The sequence below is a fragment of the Muntiacus reevesi genome, chromosome 3 (genome assembly GCF_963930625.1).
Source record: "Muntiacus reevesi chromosome 3, mMunRee1.1, whole genome shotgun sequence".
Lineage (NCBI taxonomy): Eukaryota > Metazoa > Chordata > Mammalia > Artiodactyla > Cervidae > Muntiacus > Muntiacus reevesi.
Window position 1 is genome coordinate 2,417,396 of NC_089251.1, and position 25,126 is coordinate 2,442,521.

At 61.8% G+C, this 25,126-nt stretch overlaps 1 protein-coding gene across 1 annotated transcript in view; it reads right to left on the reverse strand.

Annotated features, from left to right (window-relative positions):
- Positions 1 to 251: 251 nt before the first annotated feature.
- Positions 252 to 25,126, reverse strand: part of ADAMTS13 (ADAM metallopeptidase with thrombospondin type 1 motif 13) — a 28,913-nt gene continuing 4,038 nt past the window's right edge. Inside the window, 26 exon segments of the mRNA XM_065928716.1 lie at positions 252 to 416; positions 1,022 to 1,206; positions 2,700 to 2,876; positions 3,210 to 3,356; positions 3,836 to 4,142; positions 4,848 to 5,052; positions 7,121 to 7,303; positions 8,422 to 8,551; positions 9,943 to 10,063; positions 10,664 to 10,833; positions 11,675 to 11,877; positions 12,418 to 12,547; positions 12,629 to 12,764; positions 14,503 to 14,684; positions 15,503 to 15,583; positions 16,033 to 16,153; positions 16,478 to 16,626; positions 17,064 to 17,193; positions 19,590 to 19,653; positions 19,739 to 19,890; positions 20,250 to 20,354; positions 21,119 to 21,281; positions 21,532 to 21,678; positions 23,501 to 23,647; positions 23,768 to 23,892; positions 24,392 to 24,475. Coding sequence (XP_065784788.1) covers positions 252 to 416; positions 1,022 to 1,206; positions 2,700 to 2,876; positions 3,210 to 3,356; positions 3,836 to 4,142; positions 4,848 to 5,052; positions 7,121 to 7,303; positions 8,422 to 8,551; positions 9,943 to 10,063; positions 10,664 to 10,833; positions 11,675 to 11,877; positions 12,418 to 12,547; positions 12,629 to 12,764; positions 14,503 to 14,684; positions 15,503 to 15,583; positions 16,033 to 16,153; positions 16,478 to 16,626; positions 17,064 to 17,193; positions 19,590 to 19,653; positions 19,739 to 19,890; positions 20,250 to 20,354; positions 21,119 to 21,281; positions 21,532 to 21,678; positions 23,501 to 23,647; positions 23,768 to 23,892; positions 24,392 to 24,475 — 3,909 coding nt within the window.

Consider the following 25,126-nt stretch of genomic DNA (forward strand, 5'->3'; position numbering starts at 1 on the left):
TATTTGTACCCAGGGGCTGGGAGCCGGCTTTCAGGGAGGGTCCCGCCTCCCACCCTCTAGTGTTCTGCCTATTGGAGGAGGCACCCAGACCCCAGAGTCAGCTCTCCAGGGCTGGACGGACACCTGCCAGGTGTTCATCAATGTCAGGCGCCTTCCTTTCCCTACCGGGCCTGGGAGGAAGCGTTCCACTGGGTCCACTGGGCAACTTAGGGATGCGCTTGGAGAGGAAGCTGAGGCAGGGGATCTGCCGGCTAAGGAGCTCTCGTGTGGAGGGTCCAGTACTGGCCCCGAAGGCTGGCCTGTGCTTCCAGGAAGCCCTGGCTAAACTCCATCTCTGCCTGGCTGCCCTCTGACTCCCAGTAAAGCGTCTGCTGCCCACGAAACGCCGTTGTCCTCAGGCTGCGGATGTCCCGGATCTGCGAGGAGAGGGGCAGCCCAAAGGACCAACCACAAGTAATAATTAGCACAAGTCCTTAATGTACAAAGTAGCATACACCCAGGTCACACAACAGCCCATCACGAAGACGCTGTTATTCTGCCTAAGCAACTGAGGCTCAGAGAGGTGGTACTCCTTCCTCAAGGACACACAGCCAGAATGCCAGAGCTGGGGTCTGAGCCCAGATCTGTACAGAGGCCAGACAGCCTCCTGCAGGGAGCTGATACCTTACAGAGGCCAGTTCTCCCAGCACACACAAAAGTTCATCAAGGAAGAGCTTGGCCTACTCTTCTAGTAAAATTATCTGAGGGTCTAAAATTATGCTTCAGTCCTGGGTGAACCGGCTGCCTACATCAGCCAGTTCCTGTATTTCCTTCTTGTAGGGAACTCAAGAAACATTTGTTGGTGAATGAGTGGAAGAAACTTATCGCCCATTCATTCATTGATTTTGAGGATTTTGGTCTGAAGTAAACTCAGTGGGCCCAGCAACCCTCCAGTCCAGCCCCTGCTCCCTGTCCCCAGGGACGGCTGTCCAGAATGATAGCAGAAGTCAGCCCCTTCCTGTCCCCATCCCAGCAGCCTCACCAAGATGTAGCTTGCATCAGTTCCCTCGGCTCTGGTGCCCCTGTCAATGGTCAAGGCATGGATGGCAATCCGGGTCTGCGGGGCCACGTCAATGAAGATGCGACAGCCCCCCACGTTCCTCCCACCTGGACTCATCAATGGGCTCGAGATTTCACCCCGGGGTCCGAAGAGCTGCGTGTCACATCCTGCAGGGGAGAGCAGGTGGACAAACTGGGTGTGGACCATCTCACAAACAGAGGATGCCCCAGGAATGGCTGCTCTTGCCACAGGCCAGGGCAGCTCACAGCTGGGGAGCAGTGGGGATCAGTGCAGCACCACACTCAGGATCAGGGCCCCTCAGCAGAAGACCCCACTGAACCCCATCTCTACCACTTCCTGGCTGGGTGACCCTAATGAAGGTTTTAAATGCTCTGGGCTTCAGTTCCTTCTGTAAAGTGAAGAGGACAATAGCACACAGTGGGCAGGACAGACTTTAAGAGGACTCAGTGCAGTCACGTGCAAAAGGGCTTCACACTGAACCCGGCCCAGGGGCAGCCCTCCTAAGCCTCCCCCAAGGCAGGCGCCTGTGCATGGGGAGCCTGGGAAGTGAGGAGCGATGACCAAGCCAGCAGCCAGAGCTTGTGCTCCTTGCTGAGGGGCCAAGAAAGGAGGGGTCCAGGGTCCCACTTCCCACCTGAGGTCTGGGGGACCCAGAAGTGCCTGGAACCCCGGGGGGAAGCCACCTTCCAGCAGCTTGGGCTGCAGGAAGAGGGCAAGACCCCCAAAGCAAGCCGGAGGGCTATCCATGGATGCACTGGGGCCCCAGGCTTGCAGGGCTCCCGGTCACGGTCCTGCACACGAGGTGCATGTGCACACACACCCCGCTCTGTGGAGGCTGAGCCGAGAGGACAGTGCACTCAGTGGGGCTGGGCAAGGCGCTTGCAGAAGGCCCTTAAAGGATCCTGAGGGACCTGAGTGCCAGGCCGCGGTGGCCTGAGGGAGGGTGTGCGCCCGTGGGCCGCGGGGCCCGGAGAGGAAGAACACAGCTCAGGACCCCGTGCTGGCCACACGTGCAGGGAGCGGGTGTCGGGGGCCTGGAAGGCACTGCATTTCATTCACAGTCAGCGCATTACTTTGCAGACAAAGGTCCGTCTGGTCAAAGCTACAGTGTTTCCAGTAGTCATGTATGGATGTGAGAGTTGGGCTATAAAGAAAGCTGAGCACCAAAGAATTGATGGTTTCAAACTGCGGTGTTGGAGAAGACTCTTTAGAGTCCCCTGGACTGCAAGGAGCTCAAACCAGTCAAGTCTAAAGGAGATCAACCCTGACTATTCATTGGAAGGACTGATGCTGAAACTAAAGCTCCAATACTCTGGCCACCTGATGCAAACAGCCGACTCAGTGGAAAAGACCCTGAGGTGGGGAAAGATTCAGGGCAAGGGGAGAAGGGGACAACAGAGGATGAGATGGTTGGATGGCATCACAGACTCAGTGGATATGAGTTTTGAGCAACCTCGAAAATAATGAAGGACAGGGAAGCCTGGCGTACTGCAGTCCACAGGGTCACAAAGAGTTGGACACAAATGAGAAGTTGAACAACAGCAGCTCAATTCTCTGCCTGCCTGGCCCACCAGCCCATCAGGACTGGCCCCGTTGGCAGGTTCTGGGCAGGTGGGGAGGCTCCATCGCCTCGCCGTACCTCGGGGGAAGGCTCCCGGGGCAAGCTGGCTTGAATACCGCAGCAGCACTCCGCCTCCAGCCTGCACGAGACGCTGCCTCACCAGCAGTGTGTTGGCTTGGGAGCTGAAAGCCATGCCAGCCGGCTTCCCGCACATCTTCCTCCACACAAGCCGGCCCCAAAGCAGCAGCATCTCCCCTGGGAAGGGGCAGTGTAGTGAGGACCCAGCACCCCCAGTCCAGCGGCAGCCCAGTGGCCTGGGGAAGACTCAGCTGAGCTCAAGTCCCGACACTCCCGCTTACTGGCCATGCAACACTAAAGAACTCCATGTATAACTTAATCTCTGCTAGCCTCAGTTTCCTCATCTGTGAAATGGGGACAACCACACCCCAGTCCTGAGCAGGTTAAAGTGATTACACGTGGGGAGGCACTTGCAGCATGCCCCCAGGCATGGGGCAGCCTTGAGCTACCCTCACTGGCATCCCCAGACCCCAGCACTGGCAACAGCTGCTTCCATGGCCCCAGACATACCAGCACTGCAGTTGAGAGAACCCTCCAGGACCCGGAGGGTCACCACTTCACCCAGGGGCCGCCCGATGGCCACCGCACAGTCCACCCGCACCATGCCTCGCATGTCGATGATTCCCGTTGGCTCAAGGTGCTGCCGGCCACAGACACCTGGCAAGGGAGCAGCAGGAGGGCAGTTGAGCAGGGCTTCCAGGTGGGGTGACCCGCAGGGCAGGGCCGCAGGAGCTTGGGAGCTGGGGCGGCTCATGTCCTCCCAGGCCCCACCGGAAGGCTTCTCGGGTGAGAAGGGGGCTGTGTGGGTCAGAGCCTCACCGCCCCAGGCACAGAGCCAGGCCTGATGCGCCAGTGGGTCACACGGGCAGGGCTTCTGACTCTTCTCAACCTTCGGGTCCCTCTCCCCGATGATAATAAAAGTGAGCTTGCGCTTTCCCAGTGAGGCAGAGGGCCCAGCCTCCCAAGCCACCCCTCCAGCTCAGCCGCGCTCGGCCCAGCGTCCGGAGTGCTGCAGCCACTGGTCCACCCCACTCCGGGAGGTCCCCACGAGGAGCGCGGTCTGACTCTCCCTGATGAAGATGTCTGTGCCCACCCCTCCTGCAGCCGCCCCACACAGAAAGAAGGATGAACCTAACTGGTCTCCACTGGGCTTTCCTGGGGCCCGGGCAGGCGTCCTTGAGCTGGGGAGAGGAGGCGGGCATGGGGCTGGGGCCACTCCGGGGACGCAGCTGGGGCAGCTGTGGTCTGGCCTGGAGTGGCGGCTTCCTCGTGGGGTGCCGGGCTGGCCGTCCCTTGCCCCGCGCAGGGCCCAGCCCAGCAGCCCCGCACGGTCAGCGGCTTGGGCAGCTGCTGGCAGAAGTCTGCAGGCACAGGCACCCGGGTCCGGGGTCCTAGGCAGGCGTCATGCCGACGCTGGATGCCCTCCCCACACGAGACGGAGCACTGCCAGGGAAGAGGGACAGAGTGAGGCTGACCCTGCTGGGACGAGACAAACACAGTGGTTGACCAGAGGTCAGACGGGATCTGATATAATCTCTGCCCAATGCAGGAGGTGAGCATATGTGCCCATTCTCCAGACGAGAAGACTGAGGCTCAGAGAGGTCACCCCGCCAGGGTCATAGAGGGAGGAGGAGCACAGATTCAAACCCGGGTCTCTCACTGTCGCCCCCCCAGGCCTCGCTGCCCTCCGGGCCCCCTGAGCGGGCACTGGTGGCTTCCTCCTTCTGCCCTCCGTCACTCAATGCAGCACAGCGTCCACCCTGCCATCCCGCCCCGTGCCGCCCCTGGCGGCCGTGTGCTCCACCTCTTCTCCCCTCCGCGCTGTGAACGAGCCCCTCCGGGGGAGGGACCCGGCCCTGTCTACCTTCGTCTCTCCAGGGTCTTGCAAGGTGCTGGGTGCGGGATAGCAGCTGCTCACCTTCCGGAGTTATCAGTCCTTCATCTTCCGGCGTCTCCAGACCTCGGGGCCTCTGAAGGCCTACCTGTCCCCTGACACCTCTAGGCCTTGCTGTGTCTTCCATCCCTGGGTGCCCTAACAGGCCTGGCTCTCCCCACTCCTTTCAGGGGATCACGACCCCCCCCAAGGTCCCCATGCATGAGGACCCTCTGCCGACGCACTGGCCGGCCAGCCCCAGCTGCAGCGCTTACCTGCGTCCAGGCGCTGACGTGCCACCGGTAAGCACAGTCAGCGACGACGCAAGGGATGCTGGCCTGCGGCCGCACCAGACCTGCACAGGCCGCCCCGTCCACCTCCGTGTCCTTGCCGCTGTCCAGACGCACACAGGCCACCGAGCGTGTGGCCGTGCCAAGCCCACAGCTGGCTGAGCACGGGCCGAGGGACGTGACTTTCCACCTGCAGCAAGAGAAGACCCCAGAGAGAGGCTCGGCTCCCCCAGAGGTGGCATGCCCAGGGGAGGTCCTCAGATGGCCAGCCAAGACCGGTTCCAGGGCCCCTGGGGGGGTCCAGCAGCGCAGCCCCTGGGCCCCTCCTGGCTGATCACGGGGCTGAGTGGCACGGGGGAGGCTCTGCAGGAAGGAGAGCTCTATTTCCTTAAGAAGGTCCCCCCTTGCGTTCTCTTTGTCACAGAACACCCGTGGCACGAGCTGCTGGCTGGGTCAAGAACAGGGACGGGGCAGCGTTGCCCTGGGACAATGGACAGCTGATCTCCGTCCCCATCATTCAATCCAGCCTGTGGTGATTTATCATCATTCACCAAATGATGACGACTGGTACATTTCAGAGCCGGGGCTGAAGCCCGGCAGGTTGCACTGGGGCCTAGAGTCCTAATCACTACACTAGGCTGCCCCAGCCCTGAGACCCGAGATGCCCCCTCCTGCGGGCTGGGCGCTGTTCTAGACGCCGAGATACGGCCACGAACCAGACCCAGTCCTCCCCACCTGTCTCGGAGCAGGTCTCCACCTCGCGACGTTTGGGGTCAGATGGGTCTTTGTCGTGGGGCCATCGGTACAGTGGAGTGTGTGTTTAGGGGCACCGCCGGCCTCCACCCACTAGATGCCAGGAGCATTGCACCCCATGCCCACCCCGCGCTGTGACAGTGTCCCTGGGAGGACCCCCTGCCTCCCTGTGATGGCACTTCGAGCAGAGCCTCAGAGTGGGATTTCTGAGAAGACACATACAAGAGCCACAGGAAGGCAGGTGTACAAGCATCGCCTGGAATGTTCCAGAACATCAAGGAGGCCAGGTTGGCTACAGGGACATTCCAGGGGTAAGCAGAGCTCCTGTGTGCACGAAATTCCCATTAAAAAAATCCCAGATCATCTCAAATATGATGCACAAAAATAAATGGAGTGCACGTTTTAGCATGAGCAAAAAAATCAAGAAACACAGGTATGGATAGCAGATGGATCATAAAGTTACAGTGATTAAAACAGTTTGATTTCAGGGTGGCAGTAGGTGGGGGAATAAATCAACAGAGCCTGGCAGGAAGCCCTCAACACAGATCCGACACACAGGAGAAGTCAGGATGCAATAAAGGGGGGACCTGGCCGGGTGAGGAGTGGAATGCAGCAAACGTTGCCGCTAGCTAGTGATTTGGAAAAACAGTTTGCTCTCCCACTTTGCACGCATGCTGAGTTGTTTCAGTCGTGTCTGGCCCTCTGTGACCCTATAGACTGTCACCCTCCAAGTTCCTCTGTCCATGGGATTCTCCAGGTAAGAATACTGGAATGGGTTGCCAGGCCCTCCTCCAGGAGATCTTCCCAGCCCAGGGATCGAACCTGAGTCTATTATGTCTTCTGTATTGGCAGGCAGGCTCTTTACCACTAGCACCACCTGGGAAGCCCCCTACTTTGCAAGAGACCCCAGATAAATCACAGATGAGTTTAAAGCTTTAAGTGTAAGGGAAGTCTCTCTGTGGTGGCGTACTTCTTCAAAACTAAGAAGACAGATGGTGGAAACACAGAGGGTAGCATCTATGAAATCTGGTGGTAGGACGTGGGTGACTTACATTCTTTTCTGGATGTTTCTGAGTGACACAGAGGAGCACTGCATTATTTAAAGTGTAAAATTACAAAGAGGAAGCCGCGGGAGCACTAGGAGGAAGGAGGTGAATGTGTGCACTTCATCATCGGGCTCCCACCCGTCTCTGGACCCCCCTGGTGGGACCTGCGCTGTCCCTGTGGCTTCAGCGGTGCTGAGCCCCCGGTGGGCCGCCCTCGGCTCTGCTCAGATGCTGCCTCTTCCAGCGAGAAGTCCCCAGCCCCAGCCCCATCAGGATCGACGCGACTGAGTTTGCTACCTAGTTTGCTACCTAGGCTGCGGCCAGATGCAGCCTCCTGGGAGGGGGTGGGGGTCGTATTTCTGGTGCCCCTGAGACACCCTGTAACCCCCACGGGCCCAGCCCCACGTTGGCACACGCCAGGCGCTCAGGCTTCCTACTCCGCACACTGGGGCTGCTGACCTGGGCGGGCAGGGCTCCAGGCTGCAGGCCTCCTGCGGCTCCGGGCGGGGCAGCCCCTGGCACTGGGTAGCCGGCAGGATCTCCTCGTCCGTGTCCTCCCCGTGGGCCCGGGCGCAGTACAGGATCCTCTGTGCCACCCCTCCCCCACAGCTCAGGCTGCAGGCCGCCAGCTTGTACCGCCACCTGGGGCAAACGGGAGTCAGGGGGCGCCCGGGGGGAGCCCGGCTTCCCCTCACGTCCACCCCAGACCAGAAAGGGCCTGGAAAAGGTTCTCTCTCCGGGGAGTCACTTTTACATCTCCACCAAGAGGCTCAGCACAGTGGACAGAGAGTATTCAGGAGACCCCATTTTACAGAAGGGGAAGTTGAGGGCAGATGTGTCCAGAAAAGCAATGGGGAAGAGGTGGGGCACCCAAGGGGCCCTGCAGAGACATCGGTCTCCAACAGGAATCCCAGCCCCACCATCATCCGGGCCCGCCCCGCCAAGACTCCCAACCTTCTTTCACACTGGTTCCACGTCACACCAACACCGTCCCTCAGATTATACATATATACACATACATACATATATCGCCTCCTCAATCTTCTTTGTCATCTGCCCCCCCGCCCCCAGCCCCCAGCGTCTGCCCCGGGAGACCAGGGCTGCCTGACTGTCTTGTTAGCGGCGGGGGTCCGCCTGTGACAGCGCAGCACCGGGGCATAGAAGCCCAGTAAAGAGCAAGTGATGAGAAACGAGCCACCAGCCGCAAGTGCCTACGGCATTCCAAACCCCGCCCCTGTCTTCTCTGCACCAGTATGACCCTCTCCTGCGGGTGAGGACGCCAAGGCTTAGGACATGACAACGCCGCTCTGCAAGGACGCCGGCCGAGGACCACCTGCCTCCTGACGGAGGCTCACCTGGCGGGACAGGGCTCCGGGCTGCAGTCCTCCAGGGGCCGAGGCCGGGGCACGGGCCAGCACTTGGAGTGGGGCAGGGAGACGAGGCGGCCCCGGTCCATCCTCACACAGCGAACAGCCAGTGGCACCTGCCCGCCTCCGCAGGTCACTGGGCACGGTGCCAAGGCCCGGGTCTCCCACCTGCAGGGGGGGAAGCCAACGGTCTGCAGGGAGCCGCAGCCAGGGGAGGGGGCGTCCCAGCACCCGGAGCTCTGTGTCGAAGCCTGCCCTCTGCCCAGGGGCCCCCCGAGGACAGCAGCCCTGCATGAGTGCCGTCTTCCAGCTCTGGCCGGGAGGCCAGTGTAAGAAGAGCTCCCCCTTCTCCCCCCGGGGGGCCCAGACTGCTGCCCCTCTGCACGGCCTCACCTGGCCGGGCACGGGGCAGCCTGGCAGGCCTCCCGCCGACTCCCGGGCTTGCTGGCCGGGTCACACAGCTCTTCCCGGACGGGCGTCCTGAGGGCAGGCTCCATGCACACAAAACGCAGCTCCGCCAGGCCTGCAGGGAGGAAGGGGGGACCCCATGCCCTGAGAAGGGGGTCAGCACGGACCACGGGTGCACCGTCCCTGGTCAGCTCTAGCAGAAGAGGCATCTGTGGATTTGAGTCCCAACCGCCCTCATAGCTCAATTAAAGAATCAGCCTGCAATGCAGGAGACCCCAGTTCAATTCCTGGGTCGGGCAGATCCCCTGGAGAGGGGATAGGCTACCTACTCCAGTATTCTTAGGCTTCCCTTGTGGCTCAACTGGTAGAGAATCCACCCGCAATGCAGGAGACCTGGGCTCAATCCCCGGGTTGGGAAGATCCCCTGGAGAAGGGAAAGGCTACCCACTCCAGTATTCTGGCCTGGAGAATCCCATGGACTCTGTAGTCCATGGGGTCACAAAGAGTTGGACACAACTGAGTGATTTTTCACTTTCTGCCACCTACCAGCTGTGTGACCTTGGACAAGTGACTTAACTTCTCTGAGCCTCAGATTTTTCATCTAATGGTGCCTGACTTGGAGGGACATTTATCAAGATTTTTCCAGGAGACTAGAAAGTGCTTGATGGGCTTCCCAGGTGGCTCAGTGGTAAAGAATCTGCCTGCCAATTCAGGAGACACAAGAGACACGGGTTTGATCCCTGGGTCAAGAAGATCCCAGGGAGAAGGAAATGGTAACCCACTTCAGGATTCTTAACCTGGAAAATTGCATGGACAGAAGAGCCTGGCGGGCTACAGTTCATGGGGTCACAAAAGGCTGGACACGACGGAGCTACTGAGCATGTACGCACACACAGAAAGTGCTTGGCACATGGTAGGCACTCAAAAACGGTGGCTGATCTTTTTCTGTTGAGGGGCATTATACGAGTGGCTACATTAAAACCTCTCACTGTGTCTGCCGCCACGATGTTATTACGGCCGTGTCCTTGAACCTCTCCTTTAGGAGTACCCACAAAAGAAATCTCTGGCCTCAGTTCTAAACATGCTGGGGTTTAGCTGAGCAAGTGATTAGGGTTTTAGTTTAGCTAGTTAGTTATTTTCAACCTTGCCTTGCAGCTTGCCGGGTCTTAGTTCCCTGACCAGGGATTGAACTTGGGCCACGGCAGTGAGTCCTACCCACTGGCCCACCAGGGAATTCCCAGGGTTTTTACTTTAAAACACTCTGTATCTTAACATTAATTTCTGCTTCTCTGGATTGGCCACCAGAAAGCTCGGAGCTAAGTTGAGTCCCAGCACGGCTGGGTTTTATGATCACTTCCTACCTTCCAGCCAGTCAACGAGCACGGTCACCTGGCCGCTGTACTCAGCTGGCCCCAGTCTCCTTGCTTATTACGTCATGTCCCTGGGTACGCCACCTCAAATGCTTTTCTTGAGTTAGCTGACCCTCAGGAGCACCGGGAGCCTCACCTTGACCGCAGGAGGCTGAGCACGGCCCCGCCAGGGGCATCCACACGTGTGCGGCAAGCGCCTCCAGCCTGGGGCTGCCCGCTGGGGATGCAGCCTCCTGTCCCGGGGACTGGACGTCCAGCTGCAGGGGCCAGGCACCGAGCTGGTGGATCTGGGCCTCCCACCTCCAGACCCTCGGGCACCTAGCCCTCCACTCCCACCCACCGCACTCCTTCAGGAGAGGACAGAAATGGTCACCAGCACCCAAAGGCCACCCACCCCGCGGCTGCTTTCCCAGGAAGCTGGCTTCCTGGCCCCGGCGGTGCCTTCAGGCCCCACCCTGACCTCTACACCAGCGTGAGCGGTCACCATGGGGAAGGCGGCGCTGGGCCTTGAAAGCCAGATCCGCAGACACGCCTGGCCCTGAAGTAACCCCGCCTGCCCCAGCCCGGGGGAGTGGGGGGCATTGGCCGGCATGCCTGTCTGAAAGCAACACCCCCCAGCCTGAGCCCACGGACGCCAGCGGGAGCCTGGCAGAAAACTGCCGCCGTCCTATCAGGCTCTGGATGCTTCAGGCTGCTTGCCGTGGGGAGGGGGCGTCCCAGCACCCGGAGCTCTGTGTCGAAGCCTGCCCTCTGCCCAGGGGCCCCCCCGAGGACAGCAGCCCTGCATGAGTGCCGTCTTCCAGCTCTGGCCGGGAGGCCAGTGTAAGAAGAGCTCCCCCTTCTCCCGGGACACTCACCTGGTCCCAGCCGGGAGGACACGCCGCCTCGACACAGGGCTCCGGGGCAGGCGGCTTCTCATCTGCAGAGCAGGGCCCAGCAGCTGCCGGCAGCCCTGTGTCACCTGCCCCCAGCACACACGTCGTGTTCTGCACGGCCGGGTCTGCTCCACAGGCTAATGAGCACACGTCTGCCTCCCTGAGGATGGGACACGACAGTCATCAGGCCCTGCCTCTGCCTCCAGGCAGTCGGGGCAAGCCAGCTCCTGGCGCAGAGAGGCGGTGAACCTGCTGCCCAGTCTCCAAGAACCCAGAGAGGGAACCCCCACAAAGAGGCAAGGCCAGGTGCCTTTCCCAAAGCCTGGCTGAATGGCTGTGGGCCTCCATTCCAAACCTAGGGCGCAGAGACCAGCCCTGACCCTCCCGCCTTCCAGAGGCAAAGACGGGTCCCCAACCAAAGAGGGCGGCTCTGCACGACCTAGACCCAGCAGTGCTGGGAGGCACGTGCCAGATGCAGCGGCTCGCCAGCTAACGCGTCTCCTACGCTGGCCCTGAGAGCTGGAGCCGGCCTGGAGCGCCGTGTGGAGAGGACCCTGGGGCAGGCTCAGCCCTCAGCAGGAGAGAGCAGTGACTGCTGTGTCTGCCACGGTCACACGGCGTGCGGGGGAGGGGGAGGGTGCCCAGAGCCACCTGCGGACCACCAGCGGCCTAGGCCACCCCCCTCCAATCTGGGACCCAGAGAGGGAGGGGACTGGCTCAGGTCCCCCAGACGGCTAGCGGCAAATCAGACTGATAAGCCTCCATCAGCTGGGACGCTGCGGGGCGGCAATGACAAAGTGACGTCTGTGGCTGGACATCTGTGGCTTTGCTTGGTCCTCACAAGTTCAAAAAATAGTTCACAGAGAGGGGACTGGCCAGTCCAGGGCCTCCTGGGTGGGAGGGTGGTGGGGCCCGGCCAGAGGCCTCGGGAAGGGCTCAGTGCAGGGATGAGCCCCACCAGGGAGGTTCTGCCTGGATCTGGCCTTGGGGGGCCCTCCTCATCCCATGCTCACCTCTGGGGGCAGGGCTGGGAATTGCAGGTGTCCACGGCTGCCGGCTGCGGGGCCAGCGCTCTGCACCGGGAGCGGGGCGCGGTCCTCAGCAGGCCGCCCCAGGCCTCCACGCAGCGCACCTCCCGCTCCCGCAGGCCACCTCCACATGAGGCACTGCAGGGGCCGAAGTCTCCAGCCACCCAGCTGAGGAGAGGAACAGGGCATCGGGCAGATCCGTCTGTGACCCGCCAGACCACTTCCCCGGCCGGGGCGGGGCCCAGGGTCCCTTCAGGGACCTAGACGCCATGCGGGGGGCTGCCGGCCCAGCTCCCCCACTCTCCAGGTGTCCCCGAGCCGCATCTGAGCCTGAGGACATCCGTTTGAAAGTACCCGCGGCTGGCTGCCCCCACCCCGCACCCAACACAGATGGCCTTGTCCCTAGCGTCGTGCTCCCACCGGGGTGTGGTCCCTCCCCGAGCCAAGCCACAGCCCGCCCAGGCAGAGCGGTCCTCTCCCCATGCGGTGGGCGCCTGAGCTCAGCGAGGGAGCGAGCTGCCCATAGACGGGGGCAGCAGGTCCCACCAGGCTGACCAGCCACCCGGGTCTGCCCGAGTCTCACTGTCCTCACCTGCCACCTCCCCAGACACTGCCAGAGCTGATCAAGGACATGCCCAGGCCCTGTCAGCTGTGCCACGAGGGCCCCTGAGCCACCCCCACCCCCGGGGGGCCGCGGCCAGCACTCACTGCAGGGGGCAGGGCTCGGGGGCGCAGGTCTCTGACCACGCGGCCGGGCGCCGGCTCCCCGCACAGCGGGCGGCCTCCACCCACTCGCTCCTGGCCTGGTCCCAACAGCTGTAGGTCACCGCGCGCAGTCCTGGAGGGGAACGGGGTGGGCTGGGACACCTCCACGGGGAGGCACGCCAGGCTTCCAGGCGAGCCCCGCCCCGGGCCCCACCTGCCCCGCAGCTCACGGAGCAGGGCCCCCGCACCGGGGCCCACGCCCAGGCCTGCCGCTGCTCGGGCTGGAAGTAGCTGAAGGTGATGTCTGGGCGGGCGGCGCTGCCGTACTCCTCGCCGTAGCGCCTGTAAACCTGCGTGGAGGGCGGGGGCTGTCACGGCCACCTCCTTCAGGAAGCCTTCCACCCTGCCTTCCTCCCCCTTACGCTCTTTCACTCAGCAAGCCGCCACTGATGCTGAGCCCAGGCCACACGTCACAGCCAGGATACTGCCCCCGGCTCCGGGAGCTCATGGAGCCTGGGGGAGGGTGGGCGGCAGGCAGGTACAGAGACAGGGGTGTGCCCAGGGGCCAGGGAGTGCAGAGAAGGGCCCCGAGAAGGCTGAGCAGGGTGGACAGCTGGCAGGAGGCCTCAGAAGGGGCCTTCCAGGCCCAGCCCGGGGCGAGAAGCCCACAGCTCTGGCTTCTGCAGCATGAGTGAGGCCCCGGGGAGGGCAGGAACGGGCTGGATCTGGGGCTCTGGCGGAGCGGGGGGGAGCTGGCAGTCTGGGCTTGGCCCTGAGGACACAGGGGGTTAAGGAAGAGGGTCCAGCAGGGAGGCTGGGCTTGTCTGTACTGCAGGAAGGTCCCTGGGTCCCGGGAGGGGCCAGCCTGGCAGGTAGAGGCCAGGAGGAGGCCCCTGGGTCCCAGCACCTGCCCCCACCCACCACAGCCCTCTGCTAACGTGTAGGCTCTCAGCACACACACCACCCTTCATCATCCATCAACAGCAGGTCCTGGGTCAGAGGTCCCGAACAGGGCCTGGGAATCTGTGTTTCTATCCGCACCGCAAAGGATGCCAACAGAACTGCTCGACAGCCAGCCAGTAGGCTCCTGGAGGTGGGGAGGGGGTGAACTAGATATGACTCACAGGGAGGCAGGGAAGGGGTTAACTGCTCCCAGGGGCTCACTCTGGCCTGGCCTTCTGGGGGGGCCCCAGCTGTCTCCCCAGCTGTGGGAGCAGGGGGTGGGCTGCTAGGCCCAGCCAGGGGCCGTCAAGATGCGGACCACCCCCAGAGGTTCTCCGGGGCTATTTCAGCCTCCACTGCTTCCTGTCCAGCCCTCTAAGCACCTTCCTCAGCAAAGCTCACATGGGGCCGCTCGCAGGCCAGGTCCCAGCGGGAAGGACCCGTGCAGACACAGCCTGGGCTCTGCCTGCCCCAGAGAGAGAGCAAGACCCACGTCCACACTGAGCTGCCCCGGGTGGGGCCTGGGGCCAGCACTGCCTGGCGCACGCACGCGTCCACTCCCCGGGCCTTCCCGTGACCCTAGCAGGTAGGTTTGCCAGCCATGCGCACGTGGGGGCGCCAACGCTCTGCCAAGCACTTACGGTGCAGTATCTTGAAAAGAAAAAGATGAATCTTCACAATTACTTTATTTAGGGGTGATCAGTTTCGGTTCACAGATGGGGGAAACCGAGGCTCGGTCTGACACGGCCCAGTCCCCACTGCACCTGCCCAGGGCCCCCAGGAGGAAGCCTGAACCCCTCACACGGCCAGCATGGCCCCTCGAGGTCTGCCCAGCCCTCCAGCAGCCTCCTCACTGGAGGGCCCCCTTCCTCCCGCCCCTGAGCGCCCCTCCACTGCAGGCCCGGGTCCCCCTCCCCGCCTGCTCGCCCGCAGCCTCAGCTCGCCCTCCCAGACCTCAGCTGCACGGCCCGCTCCCGGGAAGCCCCCGGCCCCTCTGCAGGGCTCTCCCTCTGAGCCACTCTCAGGACTGCACGGGCTCCGGTGGGCTCTGAGTCCCAGGACGCCAGCCACCCAGCGACTGCTGAAGGAGCGGGTGTGGGTCTGAGCCGATGGACAGGCCGACACCCGGGGAGGCCCTGCGGTCACCTGGATCTCCATGTCGCCCCGGGTGGGGCCCTGGATGCGGATCTCCTCCCGGCGGGGCAGCCGGTCCTCACTCAGGGTCACCCTGTACTCCACGCGGCTGTCCTCCAGGAGGGAGGGGAAGGTGGTGCTGGCCGAGATGCTCCCATTTCCGGCCACGACGTAGCGCCCACGCACCCTCACTGCTGTGGGTGGAGGGGCCGTCAGCACCGCAGGGCCCCCCCACCCTGGGAGCCAGAACCGCCCCCTCCCACAGATGGCCCTGTTTAGGGAGAGGGGACAATGGGGCCGACAGGACGCAGCGTCCGGGGCTTCACCTGCCACGCCGACCCCAGGGCCGCCCGCCCTCCCGGGGAGCAGACCTTCCTGGTACCCCACGCTCCGCTCCGAGAGGCACAGGGCGTCTGACCGAGGGAGGCTTCCCCACATCTTCCCGGAACCCGGGGAGCGCTGTGGACCTGCTCCCTCACCAAGTGCAGGCACAAGGACCTCAGGGTGAGCACCCCAAGCCAGATTCAAAGGGCACCCTCTGGGCATAAGAACCCATGGTGTAAAGAGGTCGGCCTCACACAGAGATCCGTCTTTGTTTAGGGTGAAAGCTCAGATACGTGATTTAGGGTGGGGGCTGCGAGTCAGCACGCCTGAGCCAAACGGGAGACTGAGACCGTGATCAGTCAGTCCCCCCACCTCGTCGACACAAGGAAGTCCCCGAGACACCCGGGCAGTGAGCTCCGCAGAGCGCCCAGGGAGGCAGGGCACCGCGGGTGTGGCTGCTCTCGAGGCTGGACACAGGCGCTCCCCGCGCCACGCTAGGCACCTCTCCCTTCGGCTGTCCCTTGGAGTAAGCCGTAACCGTGAGCGCAGCAGCGCTCAGAGTTCTGGGGGTCCACCCGGTGAACCCCCCAACGGAGGGCGCTGGAGGGATCCTCAGACTTGCAGGTGGCGTCGGAAGTGGGGACACCCTGGGGCGGTGCCCGCACACTTCACCGTGTGGCCGGCTCACCCAGGTGTGTGAAGAGGGGCCTGCGGTTGACGACGTAGATGCTAGTCAGGTTGGGGGTGACGGTCAGGAACGTGACGTACTCTAGGGGGAAGCAGAGGTGGGGTGGTCTCAGGCCGCTGAGGTCACAGTCAGAGGGAGGAAACGGGAGCGCCCGAGGGAGCTGGGACTCAGCTCCTGGACCGACTCTGCAAGAGACCTGACTTCTTGCATAAATAGATCAAAGTCAAGGACTGTCCCAAGCATAGCATCCCCGTGCTCAGATGCCTCCAGCGGGAGAGGAGAAAACAGCCCACCGCAGGCTTCCCCAGTCTGTGTTCTTCCTGTGTCACGGATGCTGAGAGCAGCCGTGAGTGATGGGCCACCTCATGACCGGCCTGAGCCTCCTGGGGAGGCCGAGACCCGCTGAGAGGGCCCAGGACCGAGCGAGCACGCGGCCCCACCATCCAGGCCGCCGGCACCCGGGCTCTGGGCTGGCGCGTTTTCTTGGAGGCTGGGGGGAGCCGGGCCCTCCGCCCCTGGGGAGGCCCTACCTCTGGCCCTTCCGGCCGTGAAGGAGCCGTTCTGCGGCCGGCACGTGCTGTTGTCCCCGCCGCACACCCGGCACACGTCCCGCACCTGCCCGGAGTCCATCCTGCCGTCACAGCCGAACGTCTGTGCAGAGGACAGTGGCAGGTGAGGCCCGGTGGTGTCGTCGGACAGGGCTGGCCTTTGAGGTTCACGCAAGCAAACCGGCCGTTTTGCCATTTCTGGTGTGGGAGGCGAGCTTAGGTGGCTTGCCCCAGGTCGCGGCAAGGCTCTTGACTCCAGGCTCGGCCTGTTCCCCAGCACCACCCAACAGAGACGCTGCTGTGGCTCCGTGGGGGCCGCGCCCCCAGACCTGACCCCCTCGAAGGCCCCGTCCTGCCCTGGCTTCCCTGGGGAGAGCCCGCGGGGCCACAGAGGGTAGCAGGGCACCTCCGCCGCACACACGCCTACCCGGCAGCTGCCCGACACACACAGGCTCAGGGCCCCGTCCTCCTGAGGGTCGCCCGGCACACAGCGCGTGCCGTCCAGGAAACGGTCCCCACGCCGCACCATGAAGCTCTCGCCGACGGCCCGGCACACGTGTCTGCACAAGGCGTTCCCTGGGGAGAAGCAGAAGAACAAGGAGGCCGGCGGGAGGGTGCGGGGAGCCCGGGACAGAGACCCTGCGAAGCCGGGTCCGAGTGGGCCCTCGCTGCCCCCCAGGCACCATCTCACTGTGCTTTTTGCATCTGGGGTCGGGGTGGGCTTTACTTCCCACCCGCCCCGCCTCCAGAGGCAGCAATTGCATCACCGGGTGATGAGTGTGCCGACTTATGAGGCAGGTGTTTCTCCAGCATCACGCCACGCCTCTTATCTCCGTTTTATAGACAGAGACTCAGGGAGCAGAGGTCAGGGCTGACCTGCCGGCCAGGGGCCGAGCCGGGGCGGGTGGGATGCAGAGCCCGAGCCTGCTCCCAACAGCATCAGAGTGACGCTGGGCCTCCCCCAGAGGCTCTCCCACCCGGGGTCTCGGGCCTGGCCCCCCACCCAGGCCCACCTTCGCTGTACTGCTCCGCGGTTCCCCAGCGGTAGAAGGTGGCGCTGCCCCCCGGGGAGAGGCGCAGGGGCTCGCCGTCGGTCTGCGCGCACTGCTCGGACATGAACTCCAGCTGGGTCTTCTCACAGGCCTGGATGGAGGAGGCGGAGGACGGGCACACGAGGGGCCGGGGCCGGGGGCTCCGGGAGGGAACCCTCGCCCCCGGGAGACAGCAAGAGCCCTGCAGCGCGAGGATGAAGACGCGGGCTTGAGCCTGGCTCCTGGCTGCCCCTCGGTTCCCTGCCCGGGAGAGTGGGGGTGTCGAGAGCCTCCCTCTGCTGGCGGGAGGATTCTACAAGAATCTGGGAAGGCACGGGGTAGGGCCTGCCCCCGGCAAGGAAGAGGAAAGTGGGCAGAGAGCTCGGCAGAAGGGAGGCCCCGTTTGTGTGCGTCTACCAGGTCTGCGCGACGTCTAGTCAGAGCTGCGGTTGCTCCAGTGGTCATGTGTGGATGTGAGGGTTGGACTATAAAGAAAGCTGAGCACCGAAGAATTGATGCTTTTGAACTGTGGTGTTGGAGAAGACTCTTGAGAGTCCCTTGGACTGCAAGATCTTCACGCCTGCACTTTCAGTGTTACTATCACTCCTTTTTAATCAATGACATGGTTTGTTTATTTGGCTGTCATGGGTCTGGTGAAGCAAGGAGATCCAACCCGTCCATCCCAAAGGAGATCAGTCCTGGGTGTTCATCGGAAGGACTGATGCTGAAGCTGAATCTCCAGTAATTTGGCCACCTGATGCGAAAAGCTGACTCATTGGAAAAGACCCTGATGCTGGGAAAGATTGAGAGCAGGAGGAGAAGGGGAGGACAGAGGATGAGATGGTTGGATGGCATTACCAACTCAATGGATATGAGTTTGGGTAAACTCCAGGAGTTGGTGATGGACAGGGAGGCCTGGTGTGCTGCGATTCATGGGGTCACAAAGAGTCAGACACGAGTCAACAACTAAACTGAACTGAACTGAACTGAACTATGTCTGTGCAGGTATCAGTATTGGAAAAGTCACAGGAGTGGAGAGCAAAGGGCCTCTGCACAAGAAGCTGGCCGCCGAGGCGGGCTGGTGTCCTGGCCTGCTCTGCACTGGAGTCTGAGGAAAAGAATCGGAGTGGGCCTGCTGAGTCCACCTGGGGAAGGTGGGCAGGGAAGGTCTCACCTGGTGCAGATCTTAGGTCAAGGCCGGAGGAGTCTCCCTAGCCCTCCACACCCTCTATGATGGCCACGTGGGAAACACAGGTAAGTGCTGGAGGGGATGTGGAGATAGCGGAACCCTCGCACATTCCTGGTGGGAAGGCCAAATGGCTCAGCTGCCACCGGAAATGGCTTGGAGGTTCTCAAGGAGCTAAATGTAGAATTACCACGTGATCCAGCAATTCCGCTTTTAGGTACACACCCCAAAGAATGAAAAGTTGGTACTCAAAAAAGTCCACATACACACATATTCATAGCAGCGCTATTCACAACAACCAAAGATGGAAGCAGTCCAAACGCATCGACAGATGGACAGTGGATGAACGGGTGAGCAAAATGCGGTCCAACCATCCAATGGAAGGTCGTTCAGCCACGAGGAGTGGAGTTCAAACACATCCTGCACGTGAAAACGCCACGCACCGAGGGGAAGATGCCAGATGCAGAAAGCCACACGCTGTGTGATTCCCCTTATATGAGATGCCCAGTGCAGGTAAACCCCCAGAGGTAGAAAGTGGACTGGTGACTGGCAGGGGCTGGGGGGCGGCATGGGAGTGACTGCTTAGCGGGCTGGGGTTTTGCCCTGGGGTGACGGCAACTGTTTGGAACTAGAAAAAGGTGGTGGTCGCATGGTGTTGTGAAGGTGACACCGACCCGCACGATTTCACACGGTTGCTTTATGGGTGTGCGAATCCCCTGAACTCGTAACTAAAGAATCACCCATGCTCTCCCAGTACCGGCTTGGCTGCGGGAAGGGGGGGTGTTCTCAGGCCAGGGCGGTGGAGTCCGGGTAAGCAAGGGGACACTTCGGGGGGGGTGCTGCTTTCAGTGGTCAGACAAGCCTGGGTATTGCGCCGTGGTCCAGAAAGTGAAAGTCGCTCAGTCGTTTCCGACTTTGCGACCCCGTGGTCTATACAGTCCATGGAATTCTCCGGGCCAGAATACTGGAGTGGGTAGCCTTTCCCTTCTCCAGGGGAGCTTCCCAACCCAGGGATCGAACCCAGATCTCCTGCATTGCACGCGGATTCTTTACCAGTTCAGCCATAAGGAAAGCCCAAGAATACTGGAGTGGGTAGCCTATCCCTTCTCCAGCAGATCTTCCCAACCCAGGAATCAAACCAGGGTCTCCTGCATTGCAGGCAGATTCTTTACCAACTGAGCCATCAGGGGCAGGTATTAATAAAACCACTTTTGCTCTCAAAAGTGCCCTGGCCCAAATCACAGCCATCCTGACCCTTGGGCTCTTCCAGGCCAGTGCCGCCTCTGACCGCAGCCCTCCCCTGCCCAGGGAAGCAGGCCTACCTGGGTGTTGCACATCTCAGCCTGGAGGTCAGAACCTACGCACGCGCGCCCCCCAAAGGCAGGCCTGAAAATGCCCACAAGACGACGGGGTGAGACGTGACCCAGGGCCCCGAGCCTGGGAGCACGGAGCAGCCACCTCCATGCAGTACCTGGGGTTGTTGCACCACCGCCTCCTGGTGACCACGCCGCCTCCGCAGGACCGGGAGCAAGGACTGGCGGGCCCCCAGCCAGACCAGTGCCCGTGGACCACCCCCACGGGGGCCAGCTCCGCCAGCGAGCGGCAGTGACCCTTGGAGCACCACTGCAAGAGAAGGATGGGACCGTGTTTTGCACCCAGGACCCCCACACCCACAGGCGCCCACACTCACACGTACCGCACACCCAGAGCATCCTAGGCCCACAGGCACCCTACACCCAGGACCCCCACACCCACAGGCGCCCACACTCACACGTACCGCACACCCAGAGCATCCCACACCCACAGGCGCCCACACTCACACGTACCTCACACCCAGAGCATCCCACGCCCACAGGCACCCTACACCCAGGACCCCCACACCCACAGGCACTCCACACCCAGGGCATACCTGCACCCACAGGACACCCCTCATACACACACACACACACACACTTGCACATGCTCCTCCACCCCCCGCTGACCTTCCCCACGCCACACTCTGTCCCGTCCAGGAGAGGAATAAGTAGGCGGCTACAGCTGCTTGGGTCCAGGGGGTCTGTGTGGCAGGAGAGAGCCTGGCACACGTCCTAAGAGGGGGACACACAGTCAGCTGAGGGGCCCCCAGGGCCTGTGGGGTCCGTGTCCAGCCGCACCTGTCCCTCCCAGACCACAGGACAGCGACACAGCCAGCACCCCGGGCAGAGGAGGGTGCAGGGGGGCCTGGCTGACCCCATTATCGGGAACAGGAACACTGGCCAGGGCCCACAAAAGTGTCTTCATTTCTTTTAAAATCAGAAGGAAAAAGGATGGTCTTTTAGATCAAACAGAATGTCCTAACACAGAGCATGAATATATTTGTGTTTTATAACAACACCTGTAGTATCGCATATTTTACAAAAACGCTAAGCTGTAATTCCAAGTATTTTGTAAGCAGGAAGGGGCTCACAGAGGCAAAAGTGCCTGCAAGTCCTGTGCAGCCCTGGGAGAAAATCTGTCTTTAGGGCAGCCCCCCCCCCCACCCCCGACTCCTGCTTGTAAGGGTCAGCTTGGAGGTCACTTCCTCCAGGAAGCCCTCCAGCTCCCATTGTTTGGCAGCTGTTGGTAACCACCTGCGCAGGATCAAGGCCCATGGGCTCAGGGGCTCTATCAGAGCCAGCTCTACGTAATTTGTGGGGCTTCCTCAGAAGGAAAAGGTGAGGGCCCTTGTTCAGAAATTGAGAACTTCCAGGGGCATCGAGGGTCTGGGCCAGTGGGCAGGAGGGCGGGGAAGCGCGGTGGGGGCATGAGCCTGCAGAGGGAGGCCCTGGTGCGGAGCGGCGGGTGGCGGGCGCGTCCCCCCGGCCAGACTCACCAGGTGCTCCCCGCGGAAGGTGCAGGCGACCGCCGCAGGGCCGAAGGCGATCCGGCACTGCTCGTCCGCGCCGTAGTAGAGGCCGGGCTGCGCCTGCAGAGGCCGCCCCGCGGGCGCGGACCGCGGCCCCGGAGGGTCCCGCACGCAGCGCGCCCGTCCTGCGCTGGAGAAGGCCGCGGTTCAGGCCGGGGTGGGCCCCGCGAGGGGGCGGGACGGAGGAGCGGGCACCGCAGGTGAGGGCGAGGGAAGCCGAGACGGAGGGGTGCCCCCCCGAACGGGCTGCGAGCCCAGGGAGAGGTGGACGGGGCCGACGGGAGCGGACACCCGGCGGAGGGCCGCGGGGGGGCTGGGCCGGGCCGGAGGAGCAGGAGTGGAGACGGGGGCGTCGGCACGGCGGGGCGGGGCGCGGCTACCTGAGCAGGCTCAGCAGCTGCCGGCGGCTGCAGGGGGACCACGCGGGGCCCCCGAGGGCGAGGGCGGGCGCCGCGCCGTCCGAGGCCATCACGTGCCCGCCGGGCCCGCAGCCGCTGCCCGGCGCGCCGTCGTGCTCCAGGCCGAAGCTGCGGAGGAAGCGGCTCTGAGGGCGGCCTTGACCCGGGGTAACCCCCCGCCTCGACTCCCGACTCCCGCAGGCTGGCCCCGCCCGGCCACCTGCTAAACCCGGGTGCAGCACCCAGCCTCGTTCCCCCACGGAGGGAGAGAGCGCTGGGCCGGCCAGGTAGCTCTGGCCTCTTTCAGCCGATACACATCTAAAGGCTTTAGAAACGTGCAGGCCACACTCTTCACCGGGTGTGAAATCTGGGAGGACGGCGCTCCAGGGAGGGCCGTGGAGGCCCTGCTGAGGTTCGCCTTCTTCACACCCCAGGGGTGGATCGGTGGGGTGAACACAGTAAAAACACCGCATTCTGGAGAAGTGGAGAGGTGGGCCTCTGGCCAGGATTTCTGCTCCCAATGGAAGGCAGTGGTTTGCAATTCCTGTTTGTTTCTCCAAACAGGATAGATGGAGGAGGGACTTCCCTGGCGGTCCAGTGGTTGAGAATCATTCATTTTCCAATGCAGTGGGGGGTTGGATCCCAGCACCGGGGAACTGAGATCGCACATGGGGAGGGGGGAGGGCAACTAAGACCCCATGCCACCAAATAAATGAATAAACACTTGTTACAAAAAAGATAGATGGAGGAATTGTGATGGCTGGGTGGGGGGAGAAGCCAGGCAGAGACAGAGAGCTAGGGTAAAAGTGGCGGCTGTGGGTAGGAGCCCAGCCTTGTCCTGGAGGTGGGGGTGGGAACCCTCTGCCCTTGCAGGGGGCTAACAGGCAGGGTGTGAGCGCGGGGGGCCGGCGGGCGAGGAAGTTAGACACTCACTTTTCACTTTAGGAGTCTCTGGTACTATTTGAATTTTCACAGAAAGCAGGTATTTGCTTTCGTAATGAAAAGACTAAAAGTCAAAACAGCAAGAAGCCCTCCACGCTTGGTAAACAGCACAGAGGAGCAGAGTCGCCCAAAGAACGTGTAACAGTCACACAAGGAAGTCTGAGAGTCATCTAATATCTAACGCTAGGGAATGGATTAGGTAAAGTACGTGCATACCAAAAAAGTCAACACACATTGTAAAAAGACGTTTGAGAGAAATGTTTGGGATGTATTCTTACATAAAAAGGCAGTTAACTTGGCTTCCCTGGTGGTCCAGTGACTAGGAATCCGCCTGCCGATTCAGGGGACATAGGTTCAGTCCCTGGTCCAGGAAGATCCCACGCACCTCGGAGCAACTAAGCCCGTACACCACAACTACTGAAGCCCACGACCCCCAGACCCTGCGCGCCGTGGCGAGAAGCGCCGCAGCAAGGAGCCCGCGCACCCCGGCTGGAGGGGAGCCCCCACTCGTAGAAACGAGAGCACGCCCGAGAGGAGCGATGAAGACCCAGCGCAGCCAGAGATAATTAATAAAAAATGGTTACATGGAAAAGTTTTTTTAAAAGGCAGTTAACCAACGTACAGCATAATCCCAATTTTGTGGATAAAAATGATGTCTGTGCGTGTGTAAAGAAAAGATGGATGGTTTCTCTCAGTGGTGGGATTTGGGATGATTTTTACAGCCTTGTTTTCCTTTACATGAGTTTCCTACAATAATCACTTTTTAACTCCTAAGTTTGTTTTGCTTATATTTTTGGGGGGGACATGTTTTGTTTTCATTATTTGGTAATGAAGAAATATCAGATTTCCCAGCCCTTGCCCCTCACCCTCCCGAGTCCACTGGGGTCAAGAGTAGCGGCTCCTCCCACTTGGCTCTTCCTGGGACCACCGCCAGTCATGACCTCCCCTCCTGGGGGCCCCAGGTCACGTCCTTGCCTGGAGCTTGGGGCCAGGGCATGGGGCCCCTTACCTGTGCCCAATCTCGTGGGCGATGGTGAGCCCCAGGTCGAAGCCGGTATCCTCAGTGATAAGGCAGCTCCAGGAGGGGGAGCAGGCACCCCCCAGCTGGGTGACCCCCCGAACCTGCCGGTTACCATCGGGCAATTCCAGGTCAAACCTCAGGAGGAGAGAACAAACGCCCAGGGGCTCTGAGGTGCCTGCCTGCCAGCGGGCCACCTTGGCAGAGAAGGGGAGCGGCTCCCGGGCAGGCTGGCAGGCCCGCGGGGGGCTCAGCTACCTGGTGATGTACAGGACCAGGTCAGCATGTGCGGGGTCTGTGTCGTCCTCGGGGTTGACCGTCCTGCTCCACTCACAGACGCTCAGCAGCGACGCGGTGATGTTGGCTGTGATCTTCGGAGCATCCTGAGAGGCCAGTAACAGAGCACATATTTAGGGGCTCCACCCCAAGCAGGGTGCTGACTGCTGCTGCAGCCTCAGTCCTCATGACGATGCTACCACCATCCAGGGCACAGAGGAGGGGCCCGAGGCCCAGCAGGGCAGAGCTGGAGCTTGGGGCCAGGGCCAGCGGGCAGGAAAACACCACCCCTGCTGTGTATCCACTGGAGAAGTGAAGTGCAAGTCACTCACTTGTGTCTCACTCTCTGCGACCCCATGGACTATACGGTCCATGGAATTCTCCAGGCCAGAATACTGGAGTGGGTGGCCTTTCCCTTCTCCAGGGGATCTTCCCAACCCAGGAATCGAACCCAGGTCTCCCGCATTGCAGGTGGATTCTCTCACCAGGGAAGCCCAAGAATCCTGGAGTGGGTAGCCTATCCCTTCTCCAGCAGATCTTATGGACGGAGGTTAAAGACTGCAGACACAGGTTTCCCAGGGACTGGGCTCCCGGCTCAGCACCTACCTCAAGCTGGGTGAGGATGACCATCTTCACCAGGTGAACTCGGAACTGAGCCCCCAGGGATGGATCCCTCAGCAGCTCTGACCCCTGCGGAAGGGCGGGCAGGAGAGGTGACACGTGAGGGCGGGCGCGGCCGACTTCAGGGATCCAGGGGCGGGGGTGGGGTGCCTGGAGAGGGTGCTCCACCAGCGTGGCGGGAACCGGAGGTGCTAGTCCTCCAGCCGGGAGCCAGCCAGAGGGACACTCAGTCCTCTGGCCCTCCTCTGCTCACGGCTCAGGAAGGCCAGCCAACATAGAGACCCCCGGAACCACAGGATGCAAATAACTGTCATGCATCTAGAATGTTCCTTCAAACACAGGATTCCCTGGTGGTTCAGACAGTAAAGAGTCTGCCTGCGATGCCGGAGACCTGGGTTCAATCCCGGGGTCAGGAAGATCCGATAGAGAAAGAAATGGCAACCTCCTCCAGTATTCTTGCCTGGAAAATTCCACGGGCAGAGGAGCCTAGTGGGCTACAGTCCAGGGGGTCGCAAAGAGTTGGACACGACTGAGCGATTGAGCCCTACTAAACCCGGTTCCCAGCTCTCCCGGTGCATCTGCCGAGATGCCGACTGTTGTCAGCTTGCACGGCGGCTATTCACGTGAGCTCGTCCTCTAGAGACGTGGCATCCGGCAGAGAGGATGTGGCCGCCACTGGCCTCGGCTGACCTGAGTCTGAACCAGGCTCTCCCCCTACCT